The sequence below is a fragment of the Drosophila tropicalis genome, unplaced genomic scaffold (assembly GCF_018151085.1).
Source record: "Drosophila tropicalis isolate 14030-0801.00 unplaced genomic scaffold, ASM1815108v1 contig_527, whole genome shotgun sequence".
NCBI classification, from domain to species: Eukaryota; Metazoa; Arthropoda; class Insecta; order Diptera; family Drosophilidae; genus Drosophila; species Drosophila tropicalis.
In genome coordinates this window covers 2,352,395-2,378,029 of record NW_027172999.1, presented here as the reverse complement: position 1 = coordinate 2,378,029, position 25,635 = coordinate 2,352,395, and the positions used below count along the sequence as shown (strand labels likewise).

Sequence of the window (25,635 nt, the reverse complement as noted above, 5' to 3'; positions counted from 1 at the left end):
GACCAGGTACCATTAACGTGCCTTAAAGCCGAATATAATGGCGACGAAGTATTCACAGCTAAAATTCAAGATCTGGCGAAAAGGTATAAATATATGAGAAGAACTCGTCCAGATGGTAATTGTTTTTTTCGAGCGTTCGCCTACTCGTATCTTGAGTATTTGACTTGCAACAGTCATGCTTATCAGGAGTTTCTCAGACTCGCTGAAGGGTCTAAAGATAAGTTAATTGAGCTTGGGTTTCCCAGTTTCACACTTGAAGATTTTCATGAGACTGCAAGTAAAAATGTTGATAACTTGTCAAATGCTCAAGAAATCTAATACATTGTATTTAAATAACAGTTTATGGAAGTGGTAAAAAGAGTATGTCCTGAAAGCTCTGCAGGGGCTTCGGATATTGTACAAGTTGAACTTCACAAGGTTTTCAACGAGCAGGGCTATTCAGATTATGTGGTGGTTTACTTGCGTCTTATTACGTCAGGACAGCTACAAGAGGATGCAAATTTTTATCAAAATTTTATTGAAGGTAGTTTTACAATTGAAGAGTTCCAACATCAGGAAGTTGAGCCAATGTACAAAGAATCGGATCATATTCATATTATTGCTCTTTGCACGGCATTGAGTGCCGGAGTGCCTGTGGAATATTTGGAGAGAGGAGAAGGTGGCACAGTAAAGACACACGATTTTCCCGAAGGAACTGATCCAAAAGTTTTTTAATTTATAGGCCAGGCCACTATGATATATAATGTTTATTAAACTTGAAGCTTGATATACATAAAAAAAACAAAAACTGTGAGCCGAAAATCTACTCCCATTATTATTTAAATTTTGTTTTGTATGTAAATGTGTATTATGTATGCATTATTAAATTACAGCAATATTGTAAAATGCCCTAAACCTGCTTATTATAAATTTGAAGCGCTTGTATCCAACACAGAGAAAGTTTCTTTTCTTCTTGCAGTTCCTCGGCGGTCAACTTCAATTTTGATTTGGCAAAATCAGTAAGCGTTAATCCTTCCACGATCTTACATTTCTTGTTGTTGATTTCTACTGGAAAGAAAAGAATTAAATTTTTAGCCGAGTTGTAACTGCCATCGGAAAATACGCCCATAGGAACAAGTTGCCTAGGTGCAGTCCCATTCCATCAGTCTTGCATATGATCACAAGCAGCTTTTGCAGCCGACATGGCCGATGACATTTTCCGACCTTTAACTACAGATGCACCTCGTTTTTCAACATTTTTAACAAATAAACCGCGTAGGTAATTCTCATCGTTGATTGCTCTATAAACAGATTTTTGTGTCCCTTCTATGAAGAAGTTACCATGATCACCATCTGGGTACTGAGTGGATGAATAATTACCCCATATTATAATGTTGCTCACATTCGAGACAGATTGATCAAGTCGCGTCATGGCGGAAATGTTTTCCCTTGGTATAGATGGGACATAGTTGGCACAGACAAATGCATTTATGTATGCTGTATTTCCAACGACGAGAACTGATGTCAATCTATTTTTGCTACTTTATCCAATGCCTGTTCCTGCACTTTAAATATCTTGACGTTAGCTGAGAGCAAATAAAAAAAAAAAAAACAGCGCATGAGTTATCTCCCTGTCTTCTTTGATAGTACAGTTGGTATGTTTCTTTTTTGAATAAGTTTTAAATAAAGTACGTCTTCTCTCGGATGGTGGCAAATTCTAAGTGTCGTTTTATTCAATTCTCAAAACATATGAAACCTTTTATCTCGATTTTATCTTCTATGGTGGTCGCGGCGTCGATGTATTTATCTGCAGGTACTATCAGATATGCAGTCGTAGGTAATATTTATATTGTTGGCGTGAAAGATGAGTAGTATGCCCTTTATTGATACGAAGATCTATGTTCGGTTTCCTCCATCGATGGTGTTGCAGGTAGCCTTTTTATTATACTATGCAACAAATTGAAGGTTATTAATATCAAAACGAACCGGACCTTTTTTTATGAAACTACATGTATATACATGAATATAATTCAATTGGAATGTAGTAAGAACGAAACGGTGCAGCAAATTATACGAAAATCTTATATATGATTTCTACCTTTATATTAGTAAAGGAACTTGTGGTTCTTCTGGGCTTGGAATATCATGAGATATAGTTCTTCATTTGTCATCAAATGTGCCCCAAGATCAAAATTTTAAAAATTTTTAATTTACTTCCGTAAGTCTTATGATTGCTTTAAAAGAAAAAGGTATCCTCGCAGCCGGAACGATTCGACCAAACCGCCTTAAGAATTGTGTGCTTAAGACTGAAAAGGAACTTGCGAAAGAAGGTCGAGGATCCTATAATTCGAAAGTAGAAACCTCGCTAAAATTAATTACTTGCCGCTGGTATGACAACAACAGTGTCAAATTAATTTCAAATTATATTGGCGACCAACCTGTCACAGAATGCACCCGTTGGTGCCGGAAGGAGAGAAAAAAATGTACAAGTGCCTCGTCCTGCTATTGTAGAATGCTACAATAAGCATATGGGCGGGGTTGATCTTTCAGATATGTTATTAGAACTTTATGAAATTAATCACCGCTCCAAAAAGTGGTATATGCGCATTGTATTTCGGTATACATAAATATACCCACGTTCAGAGTGTTCCAAGTGTGACGTTCACCTTTGCTCAAATCCTAAAAAGAATTGTTTTGTGTCATACCACACATAAGTTTAAATAATATTATAGCAGAAGACCAAAGAGTCTCAGAAAAAATGTCTTGAGTTTTAACGTATTAAAATATTAAGAATTAAAAGACTGAAATAAATAAAATATTAATTCATCAATTACGTATAAGTATTATTTTAAACATCTACTACTCAGGACCAATGTTGCCTATAGGCAATATTTCGGTGAGGAAGAAGCAGGATTCGTAGGACTAAAATATGGATTTTGGTCAATATTTGTGGCCATATTAATCGTAATATGCAATGAAATATTTTTTTAGTCTTCCCATTGTAATTCAGTCCTGAAAGGGTTAAATATAATGCGTCGGGAAAAATAGTGCTCTGTGGAAAAGCGAAAAGGGAATCGTAAAGTTGAAAAATTGGTTGGTTGTTCCAACTTAAGAACAGAAGCCTAACAATCATCGACGCAACCCAAAATTAAAGCAGAAGTCGGTCGCTTAATTCGAAAGAGCAAAACTAATCTTTTTCAGGCTGCAACCGGTGAGAAAAAGGACTTCAACTTCTTGACTACCGTCCAAACAATTCGGAAATGCCTTCGAAAGAACAATTTAAGGTAAGTAAGGTTCCTTTTTTGTTTGAAATTTTGTCAAATATCTACAGATATAAATGGAGAAACCTTCCATGGTCTGGTGAAAGTAAAGTTTTCATGTATGATGGAAAAGGCTCTATAGCATACATATGTATGCCCTGAGTCCACAGAACTTGGTTTTAATTCCAAATAAAGCCTGAAGATTGTTAAACATGGCAAAATCAATGTGTAATAATGGTCGGTCCAGTATAGTAAGTCAAGTCGAATATGGATTAGCTTGTTTGTATAAATATCTTGGAGACAGTGTAACAGGACAAGAAGAATACTGGACATACGTTGTCAAGACCCGGTTGACTCAATCCAATCAAGCAAGTTGTAACTGCCATCGGAAAATACGCCCATAGACACAAGTTGCCCAGGTGCAGTCCTATTCCACCAGTCATGCATATGGTCACAAGCAGCTTTTGCAGCCGACATGGCCGATGACATTTTCCGAGCTGCAACTACAGATGCACCTCGTTTTTCAACATTTTTAACAAATAAACCGCGTAGGTAATTCTCATCGTTGATTGCTCTAGAAACAGATTTTTTGTACCATGATCACCATCTGGGTACTGAGTGGATAAATGATTACCCCATATTATAATGTTGCTCACATTCGGACAGATTGATCAAGTTGCGTCATGGCGGAAATGTTTTCCCTTGGTATAGATGGGACATAGTTGGCATAGACAAATGCATTTGTGATAGCTGAATTTCCAACGAAAAGAACTTTGACATCTATTTTTGCTACTTTATCCAATGCCTGTTCGGCACTTTAAATATCTTGACGTTAGCTGAGAGCAAATCTTTTCATTCCATTCCTTCTTTGCGGGGCATAGCACCAACCAAAAAAGCAGCTGAGACATCTTTAAACCCCACATCGGGATCTGTTGTAGGTAACACTTCGCGCAAAAATGGTAATGCACAATCGTTTAAATTCATCACAACACCTTCCAAAACTCCAATCATAGGTGGTATATCCAATGAATACGTGGTTAATCTTTGCCAAAGTCTTCGCCTCTAGCAATCATGTACAGCAATGAGTAAGCTATTTCACCAGCAGCTTGATACCGCCTACAAAAAAAAAAAAAAAAAAAAAACAGCGCATGTGTTATCTCCCTGTCTTCTTTGATAGTACAGTTGCTATGTTTCTTTTTATACCCTTGCAAAAAGGGTATATTAATATTGGTCAGAAGTGTGCAACGCATAGAACGAAGCATCTCCAACCATACAAAGTATATATATTCTTGATCAGCACGACGAGACGAGTTCAACTAGCTATGTCCGTCCGTCCATCTGGATCAACGCAAACTCCTCCTAGACCGTAGGAACTACAAAGCTCAATTTTTTCACGTAGGCTTGTGTATACTGCAGGGGTTGTATATCTCGGAGCGGGTTGTATATTACGCTTATAAACGACTGTGCCAAATCAAGATCAAGATCGGCTGACTATATCATATAGCTCCCATAGGAACGATCGGTCGAAAACAGTGACTTTTGTAAATAACTTCGTTACTTTTACCGCGATTGCTTTCAAATTAAACATTTGTTAGTTTAGTATATCTGTTAATGACTGTGCCAAGTTTGATCAAGATCGGGTGACTATATCATATAGCTCCCATAGGAACGATCGGGCGAAAACAGTGACTTTTGTAAATAACTTCGTTACTTTTAACGTGAGTGTTTTCAAATTAAACATTTCTTAATTTAATATATCTGTTAATGACTGTGTCGAATTTGATAAAGATCGGGTGACTATATCATATAGCTCCCATAGGAACGATCGGTGGAAAACAGTGACTTTGATCAATATCTTCGTTATTTCCTATGATTGTGGGCCATTCTTCCGCAAACATAAGCCTTTTTTATATAAAACGTTCTTCCACATTGATGGCTAATAGGTAAGGAAAGAGTTACCAAAACAGTTGCAAGGGTATACAAACTTTGACGCAGTCGAAGTTAGCCCCGGCCCTCTGGTTCGAATAAGTTTTAAATAAAAAACGTCTTCTCTCTGATGTTGCCAAATTCTAAGTGTCGTTTTATTCAATTCTCAAAACATATGAAACCTTTTATCTCGATTTTATCTTCTATGGTGGTCGCGGCGTCGATGTATTTATCTGCAGGTACGATCAGATATGCAGTCGTAGGTAATAATTATATTGTTGGCGTGAAAGATGAGTAGTATGCCCTTTATTGATACGAAGATCTATGTTCGGTTTCTTCCATCGATGGTGTTGCAGGTAGCCTTTTTATTATACTATGCAACAAATTGATATATTAATATCAAACCGAACCGGACCTTTTTTTTCTGAAAGTACATGTATATACATAAATATAATTCAATTGGAATGTAGTAAGAACGAAACCAGTACTGAAACGGTGCAGCAAATTATCGAAAGTCTTATATATGATTTCAGCCTTTATATTAGTAAAGGAACTTGTGATTCTTTTGGGCTTGGAATATCATGAGATATAGTTCTTCATTTGTCATCAAATGTGCCCCAAGATCAAAATTTTAAAAATTTTTAATTTACTTCCGTAAGTCTTATGATTGCTTTAAAAGAAAAAGGTATCCTCGCAGCCGGAACGATTCGCCCAAACCGCCTTAAGAATTGTGTGCTTAAGACTGAAAAGGAACTTGCGAAAGAAGGTCGAGGATCCTATAATTCGAAAGTAGAAACCTCGCTAAAATTAATTACTTGCCGCTGGTATGACAACAAAAGGGTCTAATTAATTTCAAATTATATTGGCGACCAACCTGTCACAGAATGCACCCGCTGGTGCCGGAAGGAGAGAAAAAATGTACAAGTGCCTCGTCCTGCTATTGTAGAATGCTACAATAAGCATATGGGTGGGGTTGATCTTTCAGATATGTTATTAGAACTTTATGAAATTAATCATCGCTCCAAAAAGTGGTATATGCGCATTGTATTTCGTCCTGCTATTGTAGAATGCTACAATAAGCATATGGGCGGGGTTGATCTTTCAGATATGTTATTAGAACTTTATGAAATTAATCACCGCTCCAAAAAGTGGTATATGCGCATTGTATTTCGGTGTATAAATATGGCGGTGGTAAATAGTTGGCATCTGTATCGTAGAGATTTGAACTGCACCAAAGATAACACCCGTCACATGCCTTTAATACAATTTCAACTGGATATTGCAAATGAACTTCTTCGATCTAATATGCAAATTCAATCTCGAAAAAGGGGTCGTCCAGCACAACTCGTGCTCAATATTGACTCGCGCGATTCATCTCCAGCACCATCTTCCGCCGCTTTATCAATTTTATCCACTCCAACTTCTAAACATCATGACTTTATAGAAAAACCTAATGACATAAGATATGACAAAATCGAACATTGGATTCAGTGGGATTCAAAAGGCAGGTGCAGACTGTGCAAAACAGGATACCCACGTTCAAAGTCAAATCGTAAAAAGAATTGTTTTGTGTCATACCACACATAAGTTTAAGTAATAAATATATAATATTATAGCAGAAGACCAAAGAGTCTCAGAAAAAATGTCTTGAGTTTAAACGTATTAAAATATTAAGAATTAAAAGACTGAAATAAATAAAATATTAATTCATCAATTACGTATACGTATTATTTTAAACATCTATTACTACTCAGGACCAATGTTGCCTATAGGTGAGGACGAAGCAGGATACGTAGGACTAAAATATGGATTTTGGTCAATATTTGTGGCCATATTAATCGTAATATGCAATGAAATATTTTTTTAGTCTTCCCATTGTAATTCAGTCCTGAAAGGGTTAAATATAATGCGTCGGGAAAGACAGTGCTCTGTGGAAAAGCGAAAAGGGAATCGTAAAGTTGAAAAATTGGTTGGTTGTTCCAACTTAAGAACAGAAGCCTAACAATCATCGACGCAACCCAAAATTAAAGCAGAAGTCGGTCGCTTAATTCGAAAGAGCAAAACTAATCTTTTTCAGGCTGCAACCGGTGAGAAAAAGGACTTCAACTTCTTGACTACCGTCCAAACAATTCGGAAATTCGAAAGAACAATTTAAGGTAAGTAAGGTTCCTTTTTTGTTTGGAAGTTTGTCAAATATCTACAGATATAAGTGGAGAAACCTGCCATGGTCTGGTGAAAGTAAAGTTTTCATGTATGATGGAAAAGGCTCTATAGCATACATATGTATGCCCTGAGTCCACAGAACTTGGTTTTAATTCCAAATAAAGCCTGAAGATTGTTAAACATGGCAAAATCAATGTGTAATAATGGTCGGTCCAATATAGTAAGTAAAGTCGAATATGGATTAGCTTGTTTGTATAAATATCTTGGAGACAGTGTAACAGGACAAGAAGAATACTGGACATACGTTGTCAAGACCCGGTTGACTCAATCCAATCAAGCAAGTTGTAACTGCCATCGGAAAATACGCCCATAGACACAAGTTGCCTAGGTGCAGTCCCATTCCAACAGTCATGCATATGATCACAAGCAGCTTTTGCAGCCGACATGGCCGATGACATTTTCCGAGCTGCAACTACAGATGCACCTCGTTTTTCAACATTTTCAACAAATGAACCGCTTAGGTAATTCTCATCGTTGATTGCTCTAGAAACAGATTTTTGTGTCCCTTCTATGAAGAATTTACCATGATCAGCATCTGGGTACTGAGTGGATGAATGATTACCCCATATTATAATGTTGCTCACATTCGAGACAGATTGATCAAGTCGCCTCATGGCGGAAAAGTTTTCCCTTGGTATAGATGGGACATAGTTGGCACAGACAAATGCATTTGTGTTAGCTGGATTTCCAACGACGAGAACTTTGACATCTATTTTTGCTACTTTATCCAATGCCTGTTCCTTCACTTTAAATATCTTGACGTTAGCTGAGAGCAAATCTTTTCATTCCATTCCTTCTTTGCGGGGCATAGCACCAACCAAAAAAGCAGCTGAGACATCTTTAAACCCCACATCGGGATCTGTTGTAGGTAACACTTCGCGCAAAAATGGTAATGCACAATCGTTTAAATTCATCACAACACCTTCCAAGACTCCAATCATAGGTGGTATATCCAATGAATACGTGGTTAATCTTTGCCAAAGTCTTCGCCTCTTGCAATCATGTACAGCAATGAGTAAGCTATTTCACCAGCAGCTTGATACCGCCTACAAAAAAAAAAAAAAAAAAAAAAACAGCGCATGTGTTATCTCCCTGTCTTCTTTGATAGTACAGTTGCTATGTTTCTTTTTATACCCTTGCAAAAAGGGTATATTAATATTGGTCAGAAGTGTGCAACGCATAGAACGAAGCATCTCCAACCATACAAAGTATATATATTCTTGATCAGCACGACGAGACGAGTTCAACTAGCTATGTCCGTCCGTCCATCTGGATCAACGCAAACTCCTCCTAGACCGTAGGAGCTACAAAGCTCAAATTTTTCACGTAGGCTTGTGTATACTGCAGGGGTTGTATATCTCGGAGCGGGTTGTATATTACGCTTATAAACGACTGTGCCAAATCAAGATCAAGATCGGCTGACTATATCATATAGCTCCCATAGGAACGATCGGTCGAAAACAGTGACTTTTGTAAATAACTTCGTTACTTTTACCGCGATTGCTTTCAAATTAAACATTTGTTAGTTTAGTATATCTGTTAATGACTGTGCCAAGTTTGATCAAGATCGGGTGACTATATCATATAGCTCCCATAGGAACGATCGGGCGAAAACAGTGACTTTTGTAAATAACTTCGTTACTTTTAACGTGAGTGTTTTCAAATTAAACATTTCTTAATTTAATATATCTGTTAATGACTGTGTCGAATTTGATAAAGATCGGGTGACTATATCATATAGCTCCCATAGGAACGATCGGTGGAAAACAGTGACTTTGATCAATATCTTCGTTATTTCCTATGATTGTGGGCCATTCTTCCGCAAACATAAGCCTTTTTATATAAAACGTTCTTCCACATTGATGGCTAATAGGTAAGGAAAGAGTTACCAAAACAGTTGCAAGGGTATACAAACTTTGACGCAGTCGAAGTTAGCCCCGGCCCTCTGGTTCGAATAAGTTTTAAATAAAAAACGTCTTCTCTCTGATGTTGCCAAATTCTAAGTGTCGTTTTATTCAATTCTCAAAACATATGAAACCTTTTATATCGATTTTATCTTCTATGGTGGTCGCGGCGTCGATGTATTTATCTGCAGGTACGATCAGATATGCAGTCGTAGGTAATAATTATATTGTTGGCGTGAAAGATGAGTAGTATGCCCTTTATTGATACGAAGATCTATGCTCGGTTTCTTCCATCGATGGTGTTGCAGGTAGCCTTTTTATTATACTATGCAACAAATTGATATATTAATATCAAACCGAACCGGACCTTTTTTTTCTGAAAGTACATGTATATAAAATAAGTATTCTGTAAGTTACTCAATATGTAAATTCAGTTTTACTTTATTGAATTATCTTTTGAGGTTTACAATTTTGTTTTCCCTCCTTAACGTGAGTTTCTAAACTAAACTTAACCATTCCCCAAGTTCTGCATAGCAGGCCTTAGCCGTTGGCTCCACCTCTCGCGACGTTGGTGCTGGCTCAGCACATTACGCATCCGCTTGGTATCGCGTTACATTGGGGACCCTCATGATGAACGTTTTGTTAGCAGGGGCTCTCACTATTCTGATATTTTGCTGGTGCAACAACGCTGACCTTGCAACTAGTGCAATGAGAAAGGGTGCACTTGTCGATACCCTCTACTTTTGGACATTGTCTTGGGGATATGCTTGGTCGTGTGTTAACTGGCCCCCCTTTTAAGTTGAGGGCCGTCCTCGGTCTTCTTGAAACTGCCCACGGCCAACCGAAGAATTCCCGGCTCCTTATTGCGGCGCAACCAGCCCAGGCAGATCAGCACTCCGCCAAACAACAGCGCTCCAACCCCTGCGGCAAACATGGCCAAAGGTTTTTTATTGATCGTTATGGCCACTTCGCTGATGTGAGCGGTGTTCTCGTCGTTCAGCCGGCGCAAGTAGGCTAGGCTGAGTACATCGTTGTGACCGGTGATATTTATTAGCGGAGCTGCGGCAACACCCGGAGAACGTTTGGGAATGCCATTTCGGTTGATCATTTTGGTGTCGTTGATCGATGCCGCTCTTTCGAATGTGATTAGGAACGTGCCGTTGATCTTTTGCGGGGCGGCCCCATCCACTATTACCTCGGCTGCTCTGTTGTTGACGATGACGAAACCCTCTTCTACCTCATCTATGGGGGAAGGTGGCTTGGGCGTGTCTTACAATGGGCTATGCTCCCCCTCATGCAGCTGGTGGGCGCAAGTACTAGCCCCGGCTTCCTTGCAGAAAGTGTGCGAAGTCGTTACTTGGCAGCTATCCATCGGAACTATACGGCCGCTGCAATCCGCGATGATATTGGTGCCCTCTAGATCCAGTACAACTCCTCTGTGTTCGACGGGGACTATGGTTATTTTCTTACAACTACTTTTAACTTCAGGATATGCTATGATAAAATGGATAATGCTAGTATTTAACGCAACTTTAATGGTGCCAATTTCAAGGATTTCCCTAACGCTGATGTTAGTGGCTCGACTGTTCAATATTTCATCCACATTGGAGGAATCTAAAATCACGGGGTTAATCAAATTTACCCTTGCCAAGGTTATCGAGAGTATGACGTTTTCAATTTCGAGGCCAACGATTCTATTTCTTGCCAACAGTGTTTCAAACAAATGCGCTGTATCAACCGCCTCCTTACGGACGTTCTCTATTAATTTATTTACTCGATCGGTCAGTTCATTTAGTTGGGCCGTGGTGCGATGGTTTATGGCCCTCTGCTGGTTGCTGGCATGGATCAATTCTGCTTCGATTAACCTTGATTGTTCCATGTCATCATGATCCGGCGTGCCGGATATTATTTTCAGCGCTGACCCCAAAAAGTTCAGGCTCCTGGCAGTTCTATGGTGGACATTTAACACGGACAGCAGGGTTTCCAGGTGACCCCAATCGGACTGCAACAGCATTCGCATGTGCGAAAGTGGGAAGAACTCGGACAACTTTTTGGTTTCGTCAATGATTTCATAATATTTGGTTACGTTAATTGTATGTCTTAAATATTTGAAGCTGTCCCATATAATTACCTCACCCTCTACTATTGGAATATAGTCTGCGTGAGAGTAATCATTTATACGGGCCCTCGCAGCAGTAAACACTAACATTACCCCCCAGATGGGCCTGTAAAGAAAGGAAAAGATAAAAATAAACGAATGGGATCTTAACTATTTTTTGGCTTATCTAATTTTGTCCTTATGGACACTCCTCCCCCCTTATTAAGACCGTCGTCCCGAGGTCCGCTTCAATAGTTTCCTCCGTGTATAGTGGCGTCAGTTTATTTCCTAGTCTTCGATTGTTCTTTACCCACACTTTCTCTCCTACATCGAAAACTCTATTGCGCCTACCAGGGTTAACGCGGTTGATTAAATTGTCCTGCGCATCTTGCACCTTGTGCGCAATTTCTAGGTGTAAGTCAGGGTCTAAGGGTAACGCGACGTCTACGGGCCTCTTTTTTGTTACCGAATGTACTGATCTGTTATATTCCCTTGTGGCGCGTAAAATAAGCTCGACCGTGTCGCTTATTTGATGTTCAATTTTCAGGCATCTGGCTATTTCCAGCAGCGTGCTATGAAAGCGTTCTACCTGCCCATTAGATGTGCTGTGAAGTGGGGGAGCATTTACTACGTTCACCCCGAAACTGTTCGCTAACAACGATGTAATTGTTTGGGAATTAAAGGCGGCCTCATTATCACAATAAACCGTTTTTGCTCGTTGGAAGATGTTCATTATTTGTAACAGGGGTGTTTTAACGTCCTCGATAGTTCGAGATGCGATTGGCTGCACTATTGCGAACTTTGACAACTTGTCAACGCAAGTGAGAAAATATTTTTTGTCGGTTGAAAAGATGTCTATATGTAAATCTTCGCCCACTTGTGCTGGAATTGGCGTCACACCCAGTTCTTGCCGTATGGGGTGTCGGACGTACTTGGCCCTGGTGCACGTTTTACAATTCGCGACAATTTCATTGGCGAGTTTTGTCATTTTGGGAAAAAAATAGTCTTGTAGAACTTGCCTAACGTTTTCCTGTGCTGCCCTGTGTGCGCGATTATGTTCTGCCGTCATTATTTCCCTTCTCTCATTCGTGTTAAAAATGTCTGTAACGAGATTCTTGCAATGCCAAAACTTCGTTGCCGGGAAATGTCTGACGAGATCGTTCTGAATTGCAGCCAAAGTGTGTAGGTCGCAATGTATTGCGTTAACTACGTCAGGATTTATTATTTGCTTTAATTCATGAAGCAACTCTGCTGCGTCAGCGAAACGTAGCTTGTGTCGACGCTTTTCGCCAAATAGGATAAAGGTTTGTTTGGTTGGGGACTCTGCTTCTTCCAGAATCAACTGGTTTCTAAAACAATTTAGGGGCTTGTCTGTCGTCTCGATCGTGTACGTGAGCGACAGTTCGCTATGGACCGTGGCGGCGTCCGACGGCTCTTCTGCTTCTATTGCATTTACGACTTGCCTGGACAACGCGTCCGCCACATGGTTTTCTTTCCCTGGCTTGTAAAATATCTTGGCATTGTGTTCGTCAATGAACGCTTTCCATCTTTTGATCTTTGCGTTAGGGTTTCTATCTGAAACTGCAAAGGTCAGAGGCTGGTGGTCGGTGTAGATGTTAATATCCTTAGTGCCATAAAGATATTGCCTTAGTTTTACTAATGCCCACTTTATTGCTAGGAGTTCTCGTTCGTTTGTGGCGTAATTCATCTCGGGGTCTTTTAATGCCCTAGAAATCATTGTGATAGGTTTACCACCTTGTGACAGGACCGCGCCGATGCCGTCCGCTGACGCATCAGTTGTCAAGTCGAACGGTTTTTTAAAGTCCGGGTATACTAGCATGACGTCTTCAGAGGCTAGGATTCTTCGTAATTTTTCAAAGGCGGCACGTTGCACAGTGTCGAATTTGACTTGTATCTTCTTCGACATGTGTTTGCTTACCGTGCCGTCTTCTCCTTTTAAGATGTTAGTCAGTGGCTTTGCTATGTCGGCAAAACCCCGAATAAAGCACCTGTAATAACTTGCGAGGCCCAAGAACGAGCGAAGCGAGAAGAGATTTTCAGGTTCTGGGAAATGTTCTATGGCCTTGACCTTTTCAGGATCAGTCTTAGTCCCGCCTCTTGACACGATGAAACCCAAGAATTCCACACTTTCTTTAAAAAAGTTAGTCTTTTCCTTGGCGATCTTCATATTAGCCTCGTTAAGTTTTTTTAAGACCCAGTCGATGTGTTTGACGTGGTCGACTTCGTTTTCTGAGAATATTATTACGTCGTCTACGTAGACATAACAGCACTTGCCGATTTGGTCTCGTAGGACGTCATCGATTGCTCTTTGGAAAATGCTGCCAGCATTTTTTAGACCAAAAGGCAATCGGCAAAACTCATACTTTCCGTTATTTACCGAAAAGGCAGTTTTCTCGCGGTCGTTTTCCGCTAGGTAAATTTGATGATAGCCTGACTTTAGGTCAAGAGTCGTAAAGTACTTGGCCTTTCCCAAATTAGCCAGGATCATGGGGATGCTGGGCATTGGGTATTTATCATCAATGGTCTTTTCATTCAGTTTCCTGAAATCAATGACCATTCGTTTTTTCTTGTTCCCCCCCCTCGTCGTAACCTTTTTTGTCCACTATCCACGTGGGGCTGTTATACGGTGATTTCGAGGGTCTTATTATCCCATTTCTTAACAACTCTTTTATTTCGTTGTTTACAAAATCAGTCACCCCCATCGGGTGATTATACAATCTTGTGAAAACGGGTGTTTCGTCAGAGGTGCGTATGGTGGCAACCACTGAAGTATTAAAAGGCAAAGTTTCGCCGTTCGTGGAGAACGCTTTCGAGTTTTTGAGCATTATTTTCCTAAAATTCTCCTTCACTGCTTCGGGCACCACTATTTCACTCACGTTGGTGAAGTTGACGTCGCGGCACACATGCCTTTTGAGTTGTTCCACGTGTGGACCAACTTTTATCGTTCCTGCTGAGAAATCGATTTTCGCTTTGACTTCCTTTAGGAAGTCATGGCCCATGATGGCATCAAAGCTTTCTAATATAGGGAATAAGAAAAAGGTCCCTGGTTTACCGAAAATTTGCAACTGACATTTCCGATCTACTGTGCTAACTCCGTGCACGGAGCTAACTTGAAAGGGGGAGTCAGCCGCCACTATTCCAACTAGCTCCTTTAGGGGCTTAACATAGTTTTTGGCTGCTCCACAATCTATCAAGATTCTTATTGTTTTCCCCGCCAGCTGTCTCTCGATGAACAGCAGGTGGGACCGTTCCCTAAAAAATTGACTGAGTCTGCCTCACTTTCATTTTCGTACTCATCTTCTAATTCTTTAACCTCTGGGCCTGCCTTGTTCTCATACTGCTCTGCTGACGGCAATTCCTGCACTAGGTTATTGATTCTTTGCCGCTTTTGTCCAGAGACTCTGTCAGAGGCGTACCGGTTTTTCTGATTTGCTGCTGACGTTCCCGCCCGCACGCCGCCCGAATTGTTATGATAAGTGGGCTGTTTGTATCTGGACAACGAAGGGTCGACATCCATAGGCTCCGGTTGCTGAGACTGTGACCCGTTATGATTCCTGGGTTGCCCCTGCCAATTTTTGTTGTGTTTGGCTGAGCCCTGACTTTTGGTATAGTGTGGGTTGGCCACACTCGCATCGTGGCCGTCTTTATTTCGTGGCCTGTCATACTGTTTGTTTTGTGAAAGCTTTGGGCCATCAGCCCTTAGTGCCTTCTCTTCAACTGATCGAGCATAATTTGCGGCGAAAATGCTTCTTTCTATGCTTGACTCCGCCTCTCTGGCCAACGCCAAGGCTGAGGGCAAGTCTTTGGGCCTGGCTGGAAAGACAACCGCTTTCAAAGGCCTTCTTAGCCCATTTATGAACGTGTGGAGAGCATCGTCTCTAAATTGTTCATTAAGTACCGCGGCTGCTGCCGCGTCGTGCGTCATGATGGTTTTGTTTGTTATAAGAGTTAAACGCTTTTCGACTTCGTCGTAAAACTGCATCAAGGACATTTCGCCCTGCCTACAAATGCTTAGCTCTTGCTGCAACACACGGACCGGAGTTTTGTCAGCGTACGTGAAATCTAGGCGGGCTATAATAGCGTGAAAATTTAATACTGTGTTGTATGAGAACAAATGGCTTTTGGCGGTGCCCTTAATTTTATTTTTTATAATTGACACGGCTTGAAAATGTCGCGAGCTACCGTCGTATGGTGCGAATAGCTCATAGGCATCCGTAGCGGCTTGTCGCCATGCTACATATTCCCCTTGGGCACCTGTGAAATCCGGGAGGGATTTTACTATATCTAAGGGCTCGTCGCAGGTGACGTCTGGCATAATTTTGATTCTTTCAAAGGTTTTAATTTCGGGAGCCACCGCTCTGAGACTGTTTATTTCCCCCATAAGTACGGAGATCTGTTCTTCAAATTTACCCGCTAACGCGTTCATCAACGCATGTACCTGTCCTTCGTCCATCGTGGGCGCTTTTATTTCTACACTCTTTTCCGCACCTTCTATTACCTCGCGGATCTCTGCGTCCGAGTCACTTTCCTTCTCCTGTCTATATTTTGTCCAGCTCATTCGGCGTGCCGAACTTATGATATAGGGGCAGCTGAAATTAGCTCACTTGGCAAGAAAGAAGACAATACGAGAGTTGGGTTTGAATGTTCTTAAGGAGTAAATGGGCCGATTTATTTTGTGAATTGGGCAAGGGCGGTACTGTGATTGACCCGTGTTGGTTCTTTGGATTGTAAAAACATATAAAAAATTTTGATTGAACAGTCGACTCACCAGTACATTTTGCTAATTATGTAAATTTTCCTTGTGTTGATTTTGTTGTTTTTGTGTTTCACACTTTTTATTTTGGCTTGGTCTGCACTTTTCTTTTTTGCTTTATTTAAATTTTAATTAAGCTTTAGTTTAATTCGTATTTTATTATACTTTAACTTCGACTTATTTTAATTTTAACCCTTTGTTTGACAAGATTAATTAAACATTTTTTTTATATCATTGGTTTTGGTTAGCTTTTTTTTTTTTGCTTTATTTAAATTTTAATTAAGCTTTAGTTTAATTCGTATTTTATTATACTTTAACTTCGACTTATTTTAATTTTAACCCTTTGTTTGACAAGATTAATTAAACATATTTTTATATCATTGGTTTTGGTTAGCTTTTTTTTTTTGCTTTATTTAAATTTTAATTAAGCTTTAGTTTAATTCGTATTTTATTACACTTTAACTTCGACTTATTTTAATTTTAACCCTTTGTTTGACAAGATTAATTTAACATTTTTTTTATATCATTGGTTTTGGTTAGCTTTTTTTTTTTTTGTTTGAGTTATTCAAACGAGAAACTTTCGGGAGTGAGTTATCAAACCCGTTGGGCGCCAAATAAGTATTCTGTAAGTTACTCAATATGTAAATTCAGTTTTACTTTATTGAATTATCTTTTGAGGTTTACAATTTTGTTTTCCCTCCTTAACGTGAGTTTCTAAACTAAACTTAACCATTCCCCAAGTTCTGCATAGCAGGCCTTAGCCGTTGGCTCCACCTCTCGCGACGTTGGTGCTGGCTCAGCACATTACGCATCCGCTTGGTATCGCGTTACATTGGGGACCCTCATGATGAACGTTTTGTTAGCAGGGGCTCTCACTATTCTGATATTTTGCTGGTGCAACAACGCTGACCTTGCAACTAGTGCAATGAGAAAGGGTGCACTTGTCGATACCCTCTACTTTTGGACATTGTCTTGGGGATATGCTTGGTCGTGTGTTAACTTATACATAAATATAATTCAATTGGAATGTAGTAAGAACGAAACCAGTACTGAAACGGTGCAGCAAATTATCGAACGTCTTATATATGATTTCTGCCTTTATATTAGTAAAGGAACTTGTGATTCTTTTGGGCTTGGAATATCATGAGATATAGTTCTTCATTTGTCATCAAATGTGCCCCAAGATCAAAATTTTAAAAATTTTTAATTTACTTCCGTAAGTCTTATGATTGCTTTAAAAGAAAAAGGTATCCTCGCAGCCGGAACGATTCGCCCAAACCGCCTTAAGAATTGTGTGCTTAAGACTGAAAAGGAACTTGCGAAAGAAGGTCGAGGATCCTATAATTCGAAAGTAAAAACCTCGCTAAAATTAATTACTTGCCGCTGGTATGACAACAAAAGGGTCTAATTAATTTCAAATTATATTGGCGACCAACCTGTCACAGAATGCACCCGCTGGTGCCGGAAGGAGAGAAAAAATGTACAAGTGCCTCGTCCTGCTATTGTAGAATGCTACAATAAGCATATGGGCGGGGTTGATCTTTCAGATATGTTATTAGAACTTTATGAAATTAATCACCGCTCCAAAAAGTGGTATATGCGCATTGTATTTCGGTGTATAAATATGGCGGTGGTAAATAGTTGGCATCTGTATCGTAGAGATTTGAACTGCACCAAAGATAACACCCGTCACATGCCTTTAATACAATTTCAACTGGATATTGCAAATGAACTTCTTCGATCTAATATGCAAATTCAATCTCGAAAAAGGGGTCGTCCAGCACAACTTGTGCTCAATATTGACTCGCGCGATTCATCTCCAGCACCATCTTCCGCCGCTTTATCAATTTTATCCACTCCAACTTCTAAACATCATGACTTTATAGAAAAACCTAATGACATAAGATATGACAAAATCGAACATTGGATTCAGTGGGGTTCAAAAGGCAGGTGCAGACTGTGCAAAACAGGATACCCACGTTCAAAGTCAAATCGTAAAAAGAATTGTTTTGTGTCATACCACACATAAGTTTAAGTAATAAATATATAATATTATAGCAGAAGACCAAAGAGTCTCAGAAAAAATGTCTTGAGTTTAAACGTATTAAAATATTAAGAATTAAAAGACTGAAATAAATAAAATATTAATTCATCAATTACGTATACGTATTTTTTTAAACATCTATTACTACTCAGGACCAATGTTGCCTATAGGTGAGGACGAAGCAGGATACGTAGGACTAAAATATGGATTTTGGTCAATATTTGTGGCCATATTAATCGTAATATGCAATGAAATATTTTTTTAGTCTTCCCATTGTAATTCAGTCCTGAAAGGGTTAAATATAATGCGTCGGGAAAGACAGTGCTCTGTGGAAAAGCGAAAAGGGAATCGTAAAGTTGAAAAATTGGTTGGTTGTTCCAACTTAAGAACAGAAGCCTAACAATCATCGACGCAACCCAAAATTAAAGCAGAAGTCGGTCGCTTAATTCGAAAGAGCAAAACTAATCTTTTTCAGGCTGCAACAAAAAAGGACTTCAACTTCTTGACTACCGTCCAAACAATTCGGAAATGCCTTCGAAAGAACAATTTAAGGTAAGTAAGGTTCCTTTTTTGTTTGAAAGTTTGTCAAATATCTACAGATATAAGTGGAGAAACCTGCCATGGTCTGGTGAAAGTAAAGTTTTCATGTATGATGGAAAAGGCTCTATAGCATATGCATGCCCTGAGTCCACAGAACTTGGTTTTAACTCCAAATATAGCCTGAAGATTGTTAAACATGGCAAAATCAATGTGTAATAATGGTCGGTCCAATATAGTAAGTCAAGTCGAATATGGATTAGCATGTTTATATAAATATCTTGGAGACAGTGTAACAGGACAAGAAGAATACTGGACATACGTTGTCAAGACCCGGTTGACTCAATCCCAGCGGTTATTACCGATAAAGGTAATACAACCAAGTATCGAGATTATAATTCAATTATATTTTTAATAGCTAATCATTATTTAAGAAGTGGTGCTATTTTTAGTTTTGGGTATTTTTTTAATATTTCAAGAATTTTCTTGATAAACTTTGAAAACGTTGGATAATATAATAAATATAGGTATATAATAAATGAATTATATATGGGCATTTCCGTCGTGTCACTTCGGACATTCTAATTTAATTTCCTAATGTATTTTTGTAAAATATGACGATGTTCCCACGGAAAAAACGGAAGAGATATTTTTAAAGTAAACTAAATTTTTAAGGTTCATTATTGAATGGTAGTTCAAAAATATTTTTGTTTCATATTCAAAACATTCATATTGTTATCTTTAAAAAAATAGATTATATTAGGAATTTTTTGAACACATTACCTTAGCAAGTGGTGCTATTTTTAAGTTCGCAACTATGTTACATACATACGTACAGTAAAATTTATAGTCTCTGACAGCCTAAGAGCATAAAATTCATTCAAAATCCGTTTCCGCAGGGGCACGAAAATACTAAAACGTTGGCTGCCCGTCAACGCTAGCTTTCACTGTATATATACGCCTATATGTGTCTACATATTTAAATTAATAAATTTCAAACTTTTATGCTTTTTAGATTAGTGATTCGACGCCCTTAGTAAGCGACCAGCTACCATTAACGTGCCTTAAAGCCGAATATAATGGCGACGAAGTATTCACAGCTGAAATTCAAGATCTGGCGAAAAGGTATAAATGAGAAGAACTCGTCCAGATGGTAATTGTTTTTTTCGAGCGTTCGCCTACTCGTATCTTGAGTATTTGACTTGCAACAGTCATGCTTATCAGGAGTTTCTCAGACTCGCTGAAGGGTCTAAAGATAAGTTAATTGAGCTTGGGTTTCCCAGTTTCACACTTGAAGATTTTCATGAGACTGTAAGTAAAAATGTTGATAACTTGTCAAATGCTCAAGAAATCTAATACATTGTATTTAAATAACAGTTTATGGAAGTGGTAAAAAGAGTATGTCCTGAAAGCTCTGCAGGGGCTTCGGATATTGTACAAGCTGAACTTCACAAGGTTTTCAACGAGCAGGGCTATTCAGATTAAGTGGTGGTTTACTTGCGTCTTATTACGTCAGGACAGCTACAAGAGGATGCAAAGTTTTATCAAAATTTTATTGAAGGTAGTTTTACAATTAAAGAGTTCCGACATCAGGAAGTTGGGCCAATGTACAAAGAAGCGGATCATATTCAAATTGTTTCCGTAGGGGGGTTGAATTTCCTAAATAGGCAGCTAAGTGAATTTGTTCTTCGAATTTCTTCCTTCAATCAATTTGTGTAATGCAGCAATTTCTCTGCACGTTCCGTTTATTCACATGTATGTTTTTACACTAAACCTAGCTTAATTAAGAGCAGGGCACCAAGCCCCGCCTGGAGAGAAGTGTGGGGAGTTCTTTTGTGTGGAGAGCGATGGGCATCATCGGGAGAGCGGCGCGAGGTAAAAGTTCCCGCTTCCCTTAACCCTTGTGTTGCCCGTTGGGCATAAACATGCTCCCCGGCCGCCCGCCAACCCCGGGTAGACTCCCTTCCAATATGACCTCCGTCATCACGTCCGCGCCCAGGACTAACGACACCGACGACGGTCGGTAGAAAGTCTCATCCGCCAAGACGATGCCCTCGAACTTTTTTGCGATTTGCGGGTCCAGCGGAGAGCTTGGAGTGCGGCAGCACAAGCCATCGACCACCTTCAGGATCGCCTCCAATTGCCATCCTTCACTGATCGGGGACCGGATCACTGCTGCCACCGCTTTCTCCGCCCCAATATTGACGGCTGTCAATTTAAAGGCGGTGGCCAGGGACGTCGCCATCGACGATACCGCCGAACAAGGGTCCACGAGGGCCTTCACGTCGAAGGTTTTCCCTCCCGTCTCGAGACGTACCATCGCCGTGGGCACGAGATGTGGATTGCGGTGCTGCAGCAGTGTGGCCAATGTCAGCTTAGGATCGGAGGCTGGCGTTGGTGCGACCCTTCGTCTGGAGGACTCGGGGGTGGCTCGGCGTAAGACGGAGCATGGAGTGCGTCGACGTGGCTCCTCGTGGAAATGTAGTAGCGTGTGGTGGTCCTCCTTGCATATTCGGCAGCTATCACCGCTCAAGCAGCTTCCTCCGGAGTGTTGGTGGGCCAAGCAGTTGGCACAGTACTTGTTTGCAAGCACGGCCCTCATCCTCTTCTCCACGTTCAGCCGCAGGAAGCGACGGCATCGCTTCAGAGGATGGATTCCGCGACAGACTCGGCAACGGAAGGACTCAGTTCCTCGCGAACATCTGCGCTCCTCCTTCGATGCCTGTACTGAACGTGGTCTCGGAGCCATGGAAACGGGATATCGATTGGTTCAGGAAGCTACCGGGACAAATAATGAAGAAAGCGGATTAATATAGGACTATACAATACACATATTACTACTGGCATCTCGGCCCTTCTTAATTGGGAGGAAGGACCAAGTGCTGGACGCTACTGTAGCTTTACATAATAAGTTTGAATTCTTTCTTCTGGAGGAAGAAAGATCAGCTTTGCGACTGGACGCTTCACAATACCGCGAGCGGTACGCAGTTCGACGACGCGGACATTGCCGTCACTGCCAGGGTATGCTTGGTGGATTCGCCCGAGACGCCATTCATTAAATGGAAGATTGTCGTCTTTGAGTACCACCAGATCGCCCACTTCAAGATTTGTAGAAGGGAATCGCCACTTATTGCGCTTATGTAGCTCCTTCAGATACTCGTCTTTCCATCGGGTGCAGAAACGCTGACTCACAGCCTTCAGACGCTGCCACCGGTTGATGATAGACGGAACCTGATCCTTAATTTCAGGTTCCGTCACGGATAGCAATGGACCACCCACTAGGAAATGGCCTGGGGTCAAAGCTAAAGAGTCGGTGGGGTCTTCAGACATAGGAGAAATCGGCCGCGAGTTCAAACAAGCCTCTACCTTAGCCAACAGAGTAGAGAACTCTTCAAAGGTATACTTTTGGTTGGAAGTGGCCTTGTAGAACAGAGTTTTAAAACTCTTAGCTCCAGCCTCCCACAACCCTCCCATGTGTGGTGCCCCGGGAGGCGGGATAAGATTTTCTGCTGGGTAGACCTTAAGAAATCTTTTTGAAGCACTCTGGATGCACCTACGAAGTTTTTACCGTTGTCGGACTGCACTTGCTGGGGACACCCTTGCCTCGATACAAAGCGAGCGAATGCTGCCAGAAATGTTTCGGTACTTAAATCCGAAGTTGCCTCAAGGTAAATGGCTTTGGTGGAAAAGCAAACAAAGACCCACACATATCCCTTTGATATGCGACAAGCGAGGCCGGTGAAACTCTGGAGGTCGAAAGGACCTGCGAAATCTATCCCGGTGGTCGTGAAAGGACGTGCGAAAGTAGTTCGCTCGGACGGAAGGGTGCCCATTAGCTGTGATTGCAGCCTCCTTTTGTAAATCACACAGACCTTGCATGAATTGACCACCGATTTGACTAGATTCCGCAGTCTTGGAATCCAGTATCTCTGTCGGATGAGACGGACTACCAGTTGACTGCCCCCATGGAGAGAGATCTGATGCGTGAAAAGCACCAACAGCCGGGACAATGGACTTATGACTGGCAACAGAATGGGGTTACGCTCATCGTAACTAAGGGCCGCTGCTTGTTGCACGCGCCCACAAGCTCGGATCACACCTGATGCGTCAATGAAAGGATTCAAGTTGAGAATGGTGCTAGACGTGGCCAGAGATTTCTTCTGCTGTAGACACCGATGTTCCGTCGGAAAGTAATCACGCTGAGTGACTCGGATCAACGCCTGGAGTACTTGATTGATCTCGCTAGAGGTCACCTCCCCGGAGTAATCGTTTGGAAGTTTACGACACTTTCTGCCGAAACGGACCACATATGCTACCACTCGTAAGGCACGTGCCAGATTGGAAAAACGAGACAGTATCTCGTTGGCTGGCTTAGTGATCGCGACGTGGACCTTCACTACCCGCTTCTCCAAGGTAGTGTCTAGTGGGAGTGGTGTCGCTCGCCGCCAGGACTCTTATGGTTCCCGTAGCCATGGTGGGCCGTGCCACCACAACTCCTTGTGTACCAGTTCCTGCGCACTCAGGCCGCGGCTAGGGAGATCTGCTGGATTGTCCTCTGAACGAACGTGATTCCATGGGGCGTCATTTGTTGCTGTCACAATTTTTGCTACCCGATTTGCGACAAACGTTGTCCAGGTGCAGGGTGGCTTATTTAACTACGATAGTACGACGGTGGAATCTGACCAATAAAATGCCTCCGCATTATCGACTGGAAGTTGCAGAAGAACTGCAGCTGCCAGTTCAGATAAAAGTGTGGCTCCGCATAATTCAAGGCGGGGCAATGAAACCGTTTTAACCGGGGCTACTCTAGATTTCGCTTCAAGAAGGCAGCATGATATGCCTTGGTCATTGCTAACGCGCACGTAAATTGCGGCACCATAAGCCCGCTGTGACGCATCGCAAAAACAATGGAATTGAATGTCGGAATTTGGATCATGGAGAACCCTCCGTGGAATTCGGATCTGGTCAAGGAAGGAGCTCTTTGTAAAATCCTGCCAGCTGTGATGGAGTTCACTGGGCAATGGATCATCCCACCCTAGCTCTTGTAGCCAAAGCTCTTGCATAAACACCTTGGCTTGAATTACAAAGGGAGCCAGCCAGCCAGCGGGATCGAATAACTTGGCGATCTGCCCGAGGACTTCTCGCTTAGTATAAGCTGACTTGACATCTTGGGGTGAGATGACAAAATAAAACTCATCTGTAGTCGCGTTCCATCGGATTCCCAGTGTTTTCGCTGTGCTAGCCTCTTCGATATCGAGGAAATCAGCATTCAGTAAATGACTCTTTGGAATGCAACTGAGCACGCTCTTCACATTCGATGTCCACTTGCGCAAAGGAAAGCCAGCTGAACCAAGAGCGTCTTGAAGTTCATTGACCATTGCGATTGCCGTTGCTTCATTATGAGCCCCTGCCAGGACATCATCGACATACATATAGGACTTGATAATATCGCTAGCCAAAGGAAATTTGTATTGTACATCACTTGCTAGTTGCTGAAGTACTCGGATGGCTAAGAACGGAGCACAGTTAATGCCAAACGTGACGGTATTCAGCTCGTAATCACCAAGTTGTCCCTCTTTATTTCGGAACAGGATCCTCTGAAATGGCGTATGGATTGGATCGACCATAATTTGGCGGTACATTTTTGTGATGTCGGCATTGAAAACTACCCGGAAAAAACGCCACTTGAGAATCTGAGTAGTGAGGTCGGACTGAAGTACCGGACCAGGGTAAAGTATGTCGTTGAGACTTACTCCGTTTGTGGACTTGCTAGAGGCGTTAAAGACTACCCGTGGTTGTGGTACTGTCGGGCTTGAAAACTGCATGATGTGGCAAATAAAAATTGTCATTACTGCCGTCAAATGGCACCTGACGCATGTGGCCCAAGTCCAAATATTCTTGGATGACGGCGTCATACTCCGTTTTCGCCGGAATATTTTTTAGGAGCCGGCCTTCGTTTCTTAGGAACTGAGCCAATGCCCCTGGTCTGGAATGACCAAGGTTGATGTTGGTTGGATCTCGAAACGGAAGTGAGACCGTATATCTCCCCGAAACATCTCTTCTTGTGATCTTCTGGAAATTAACCTCACAAACAGAATCAGAATCTTCTACCGGTTTGCCCGGTAGATCCTCCACCTCCCAAAACTTTGTGAGAAGAGTTTCAAGTGCCTCCCCTCTGCTAACAGCGACCCTCGTGGTGAACGCGGCACATGAACTAACGGGGATCCCTTGCAGCGGGCCTGAAATGATCCAACCGGATCTCGTCTCTTGATCCATTAAAGATCCGCACACTTCGGTCTGGATGCCGGAAAGGGTCACCGCTGGTATGACATCAATGCCAAGAAGTAGATCGATCTTTGCCTTTAATCTGAAGGAGGGGTCGGCTAGAGGAATATTGGGCATTCCTTCCAGTGTGGCTTGGGCTATCGTACATGACGGCAAATCATCAGCAACTTGGGACAAGACAAAAGCTTCTATCTCTATCTGGACTGGAGGTCAACGACCAAAAGTAGCTGTGCTGTATACCCTAGGTTGGCAGGCACTTTGTGGGGTATATATGTTGAAGGGTCACGTTGAGGGAAAGATCGAATAATATTTAATTATTAAAAATTTGTGTTCCGCGCTTTTGTTTGTTCAATTCCAAAGTGTTTCAACGCGTTTCAAGTCGTATCTTTAAAGTTAGATTTCAATTCCAAATTGTTCCAATCAGTTTCAAGTCGTATCTTTGGGTAGATTTCAATTCCAAAGTGTTTCCACGCGTTCCAAGTCGTATCTTTGGAGTTAGATTTCAATACCAAATTGTTCCAATCATTTTCAAGTCGTATCTTTGGGCAAATTTCAATTCCAAAGTGTTTCCACGCGTTTCAAGTCGCATCTTTGGGTATATTTCA

General features: G+C 41.3%; 1 protein-coding gene and 3 pseudogenes across 1 annotated transcript; 1 reads left to right on the top strand and 3 right to left on the bottom strand.

Moving 5' to 3' along the window:
* Positions 1–1,141: 1,141 nt before the first annotated feature.
* LOC137574943 (malate dehydrogenase, cytoplasmic-like) lies at positions 1,142–4,256 on the bottom strand (annotated as a pseudogene).
* Positions 4,257–7,636: 3,380 nt separating this feature from the next.
* On the bottom strand, positions 7,637–8,415 carry LOC137575015 (malate dehydrogenase, cytoplasmic pseudogene; annotated as a pseudogene).
* Positions 8,416–18,736: 10,321 nt separating this feature from the next.
* LOC137575014 (ubiquitin thioesterase otubain-like) lies at positions 18,737–20,464 on the top strand (annotated as a pseudogene).
* Positions 20,465–21,634: 1,170 nt separating this feature from the next.
* On the bottom strand, positions 21,635–25,147 carry LOC137575013 (uncharacterized). The gene is made up of 4 exons (XM_068287423.1): positions 24,598–25,147; positions 23,780–24,530; positions 22,451–23,035; positions 21,635–22,298 (listed from the first exon to the last, which is right to left on the bottom strand). The coding sequence occupies exons 1-4, from the start codon at positions 25,145–25,147 to the stop codon at positions 21,635–21,637; spliced, it is 2,550 nt and encodes an 849-aa protein (XP_068143524.1).
* Between the last annotated feature and the right edge of the window lie 488 nt (positions 25,148–25,635).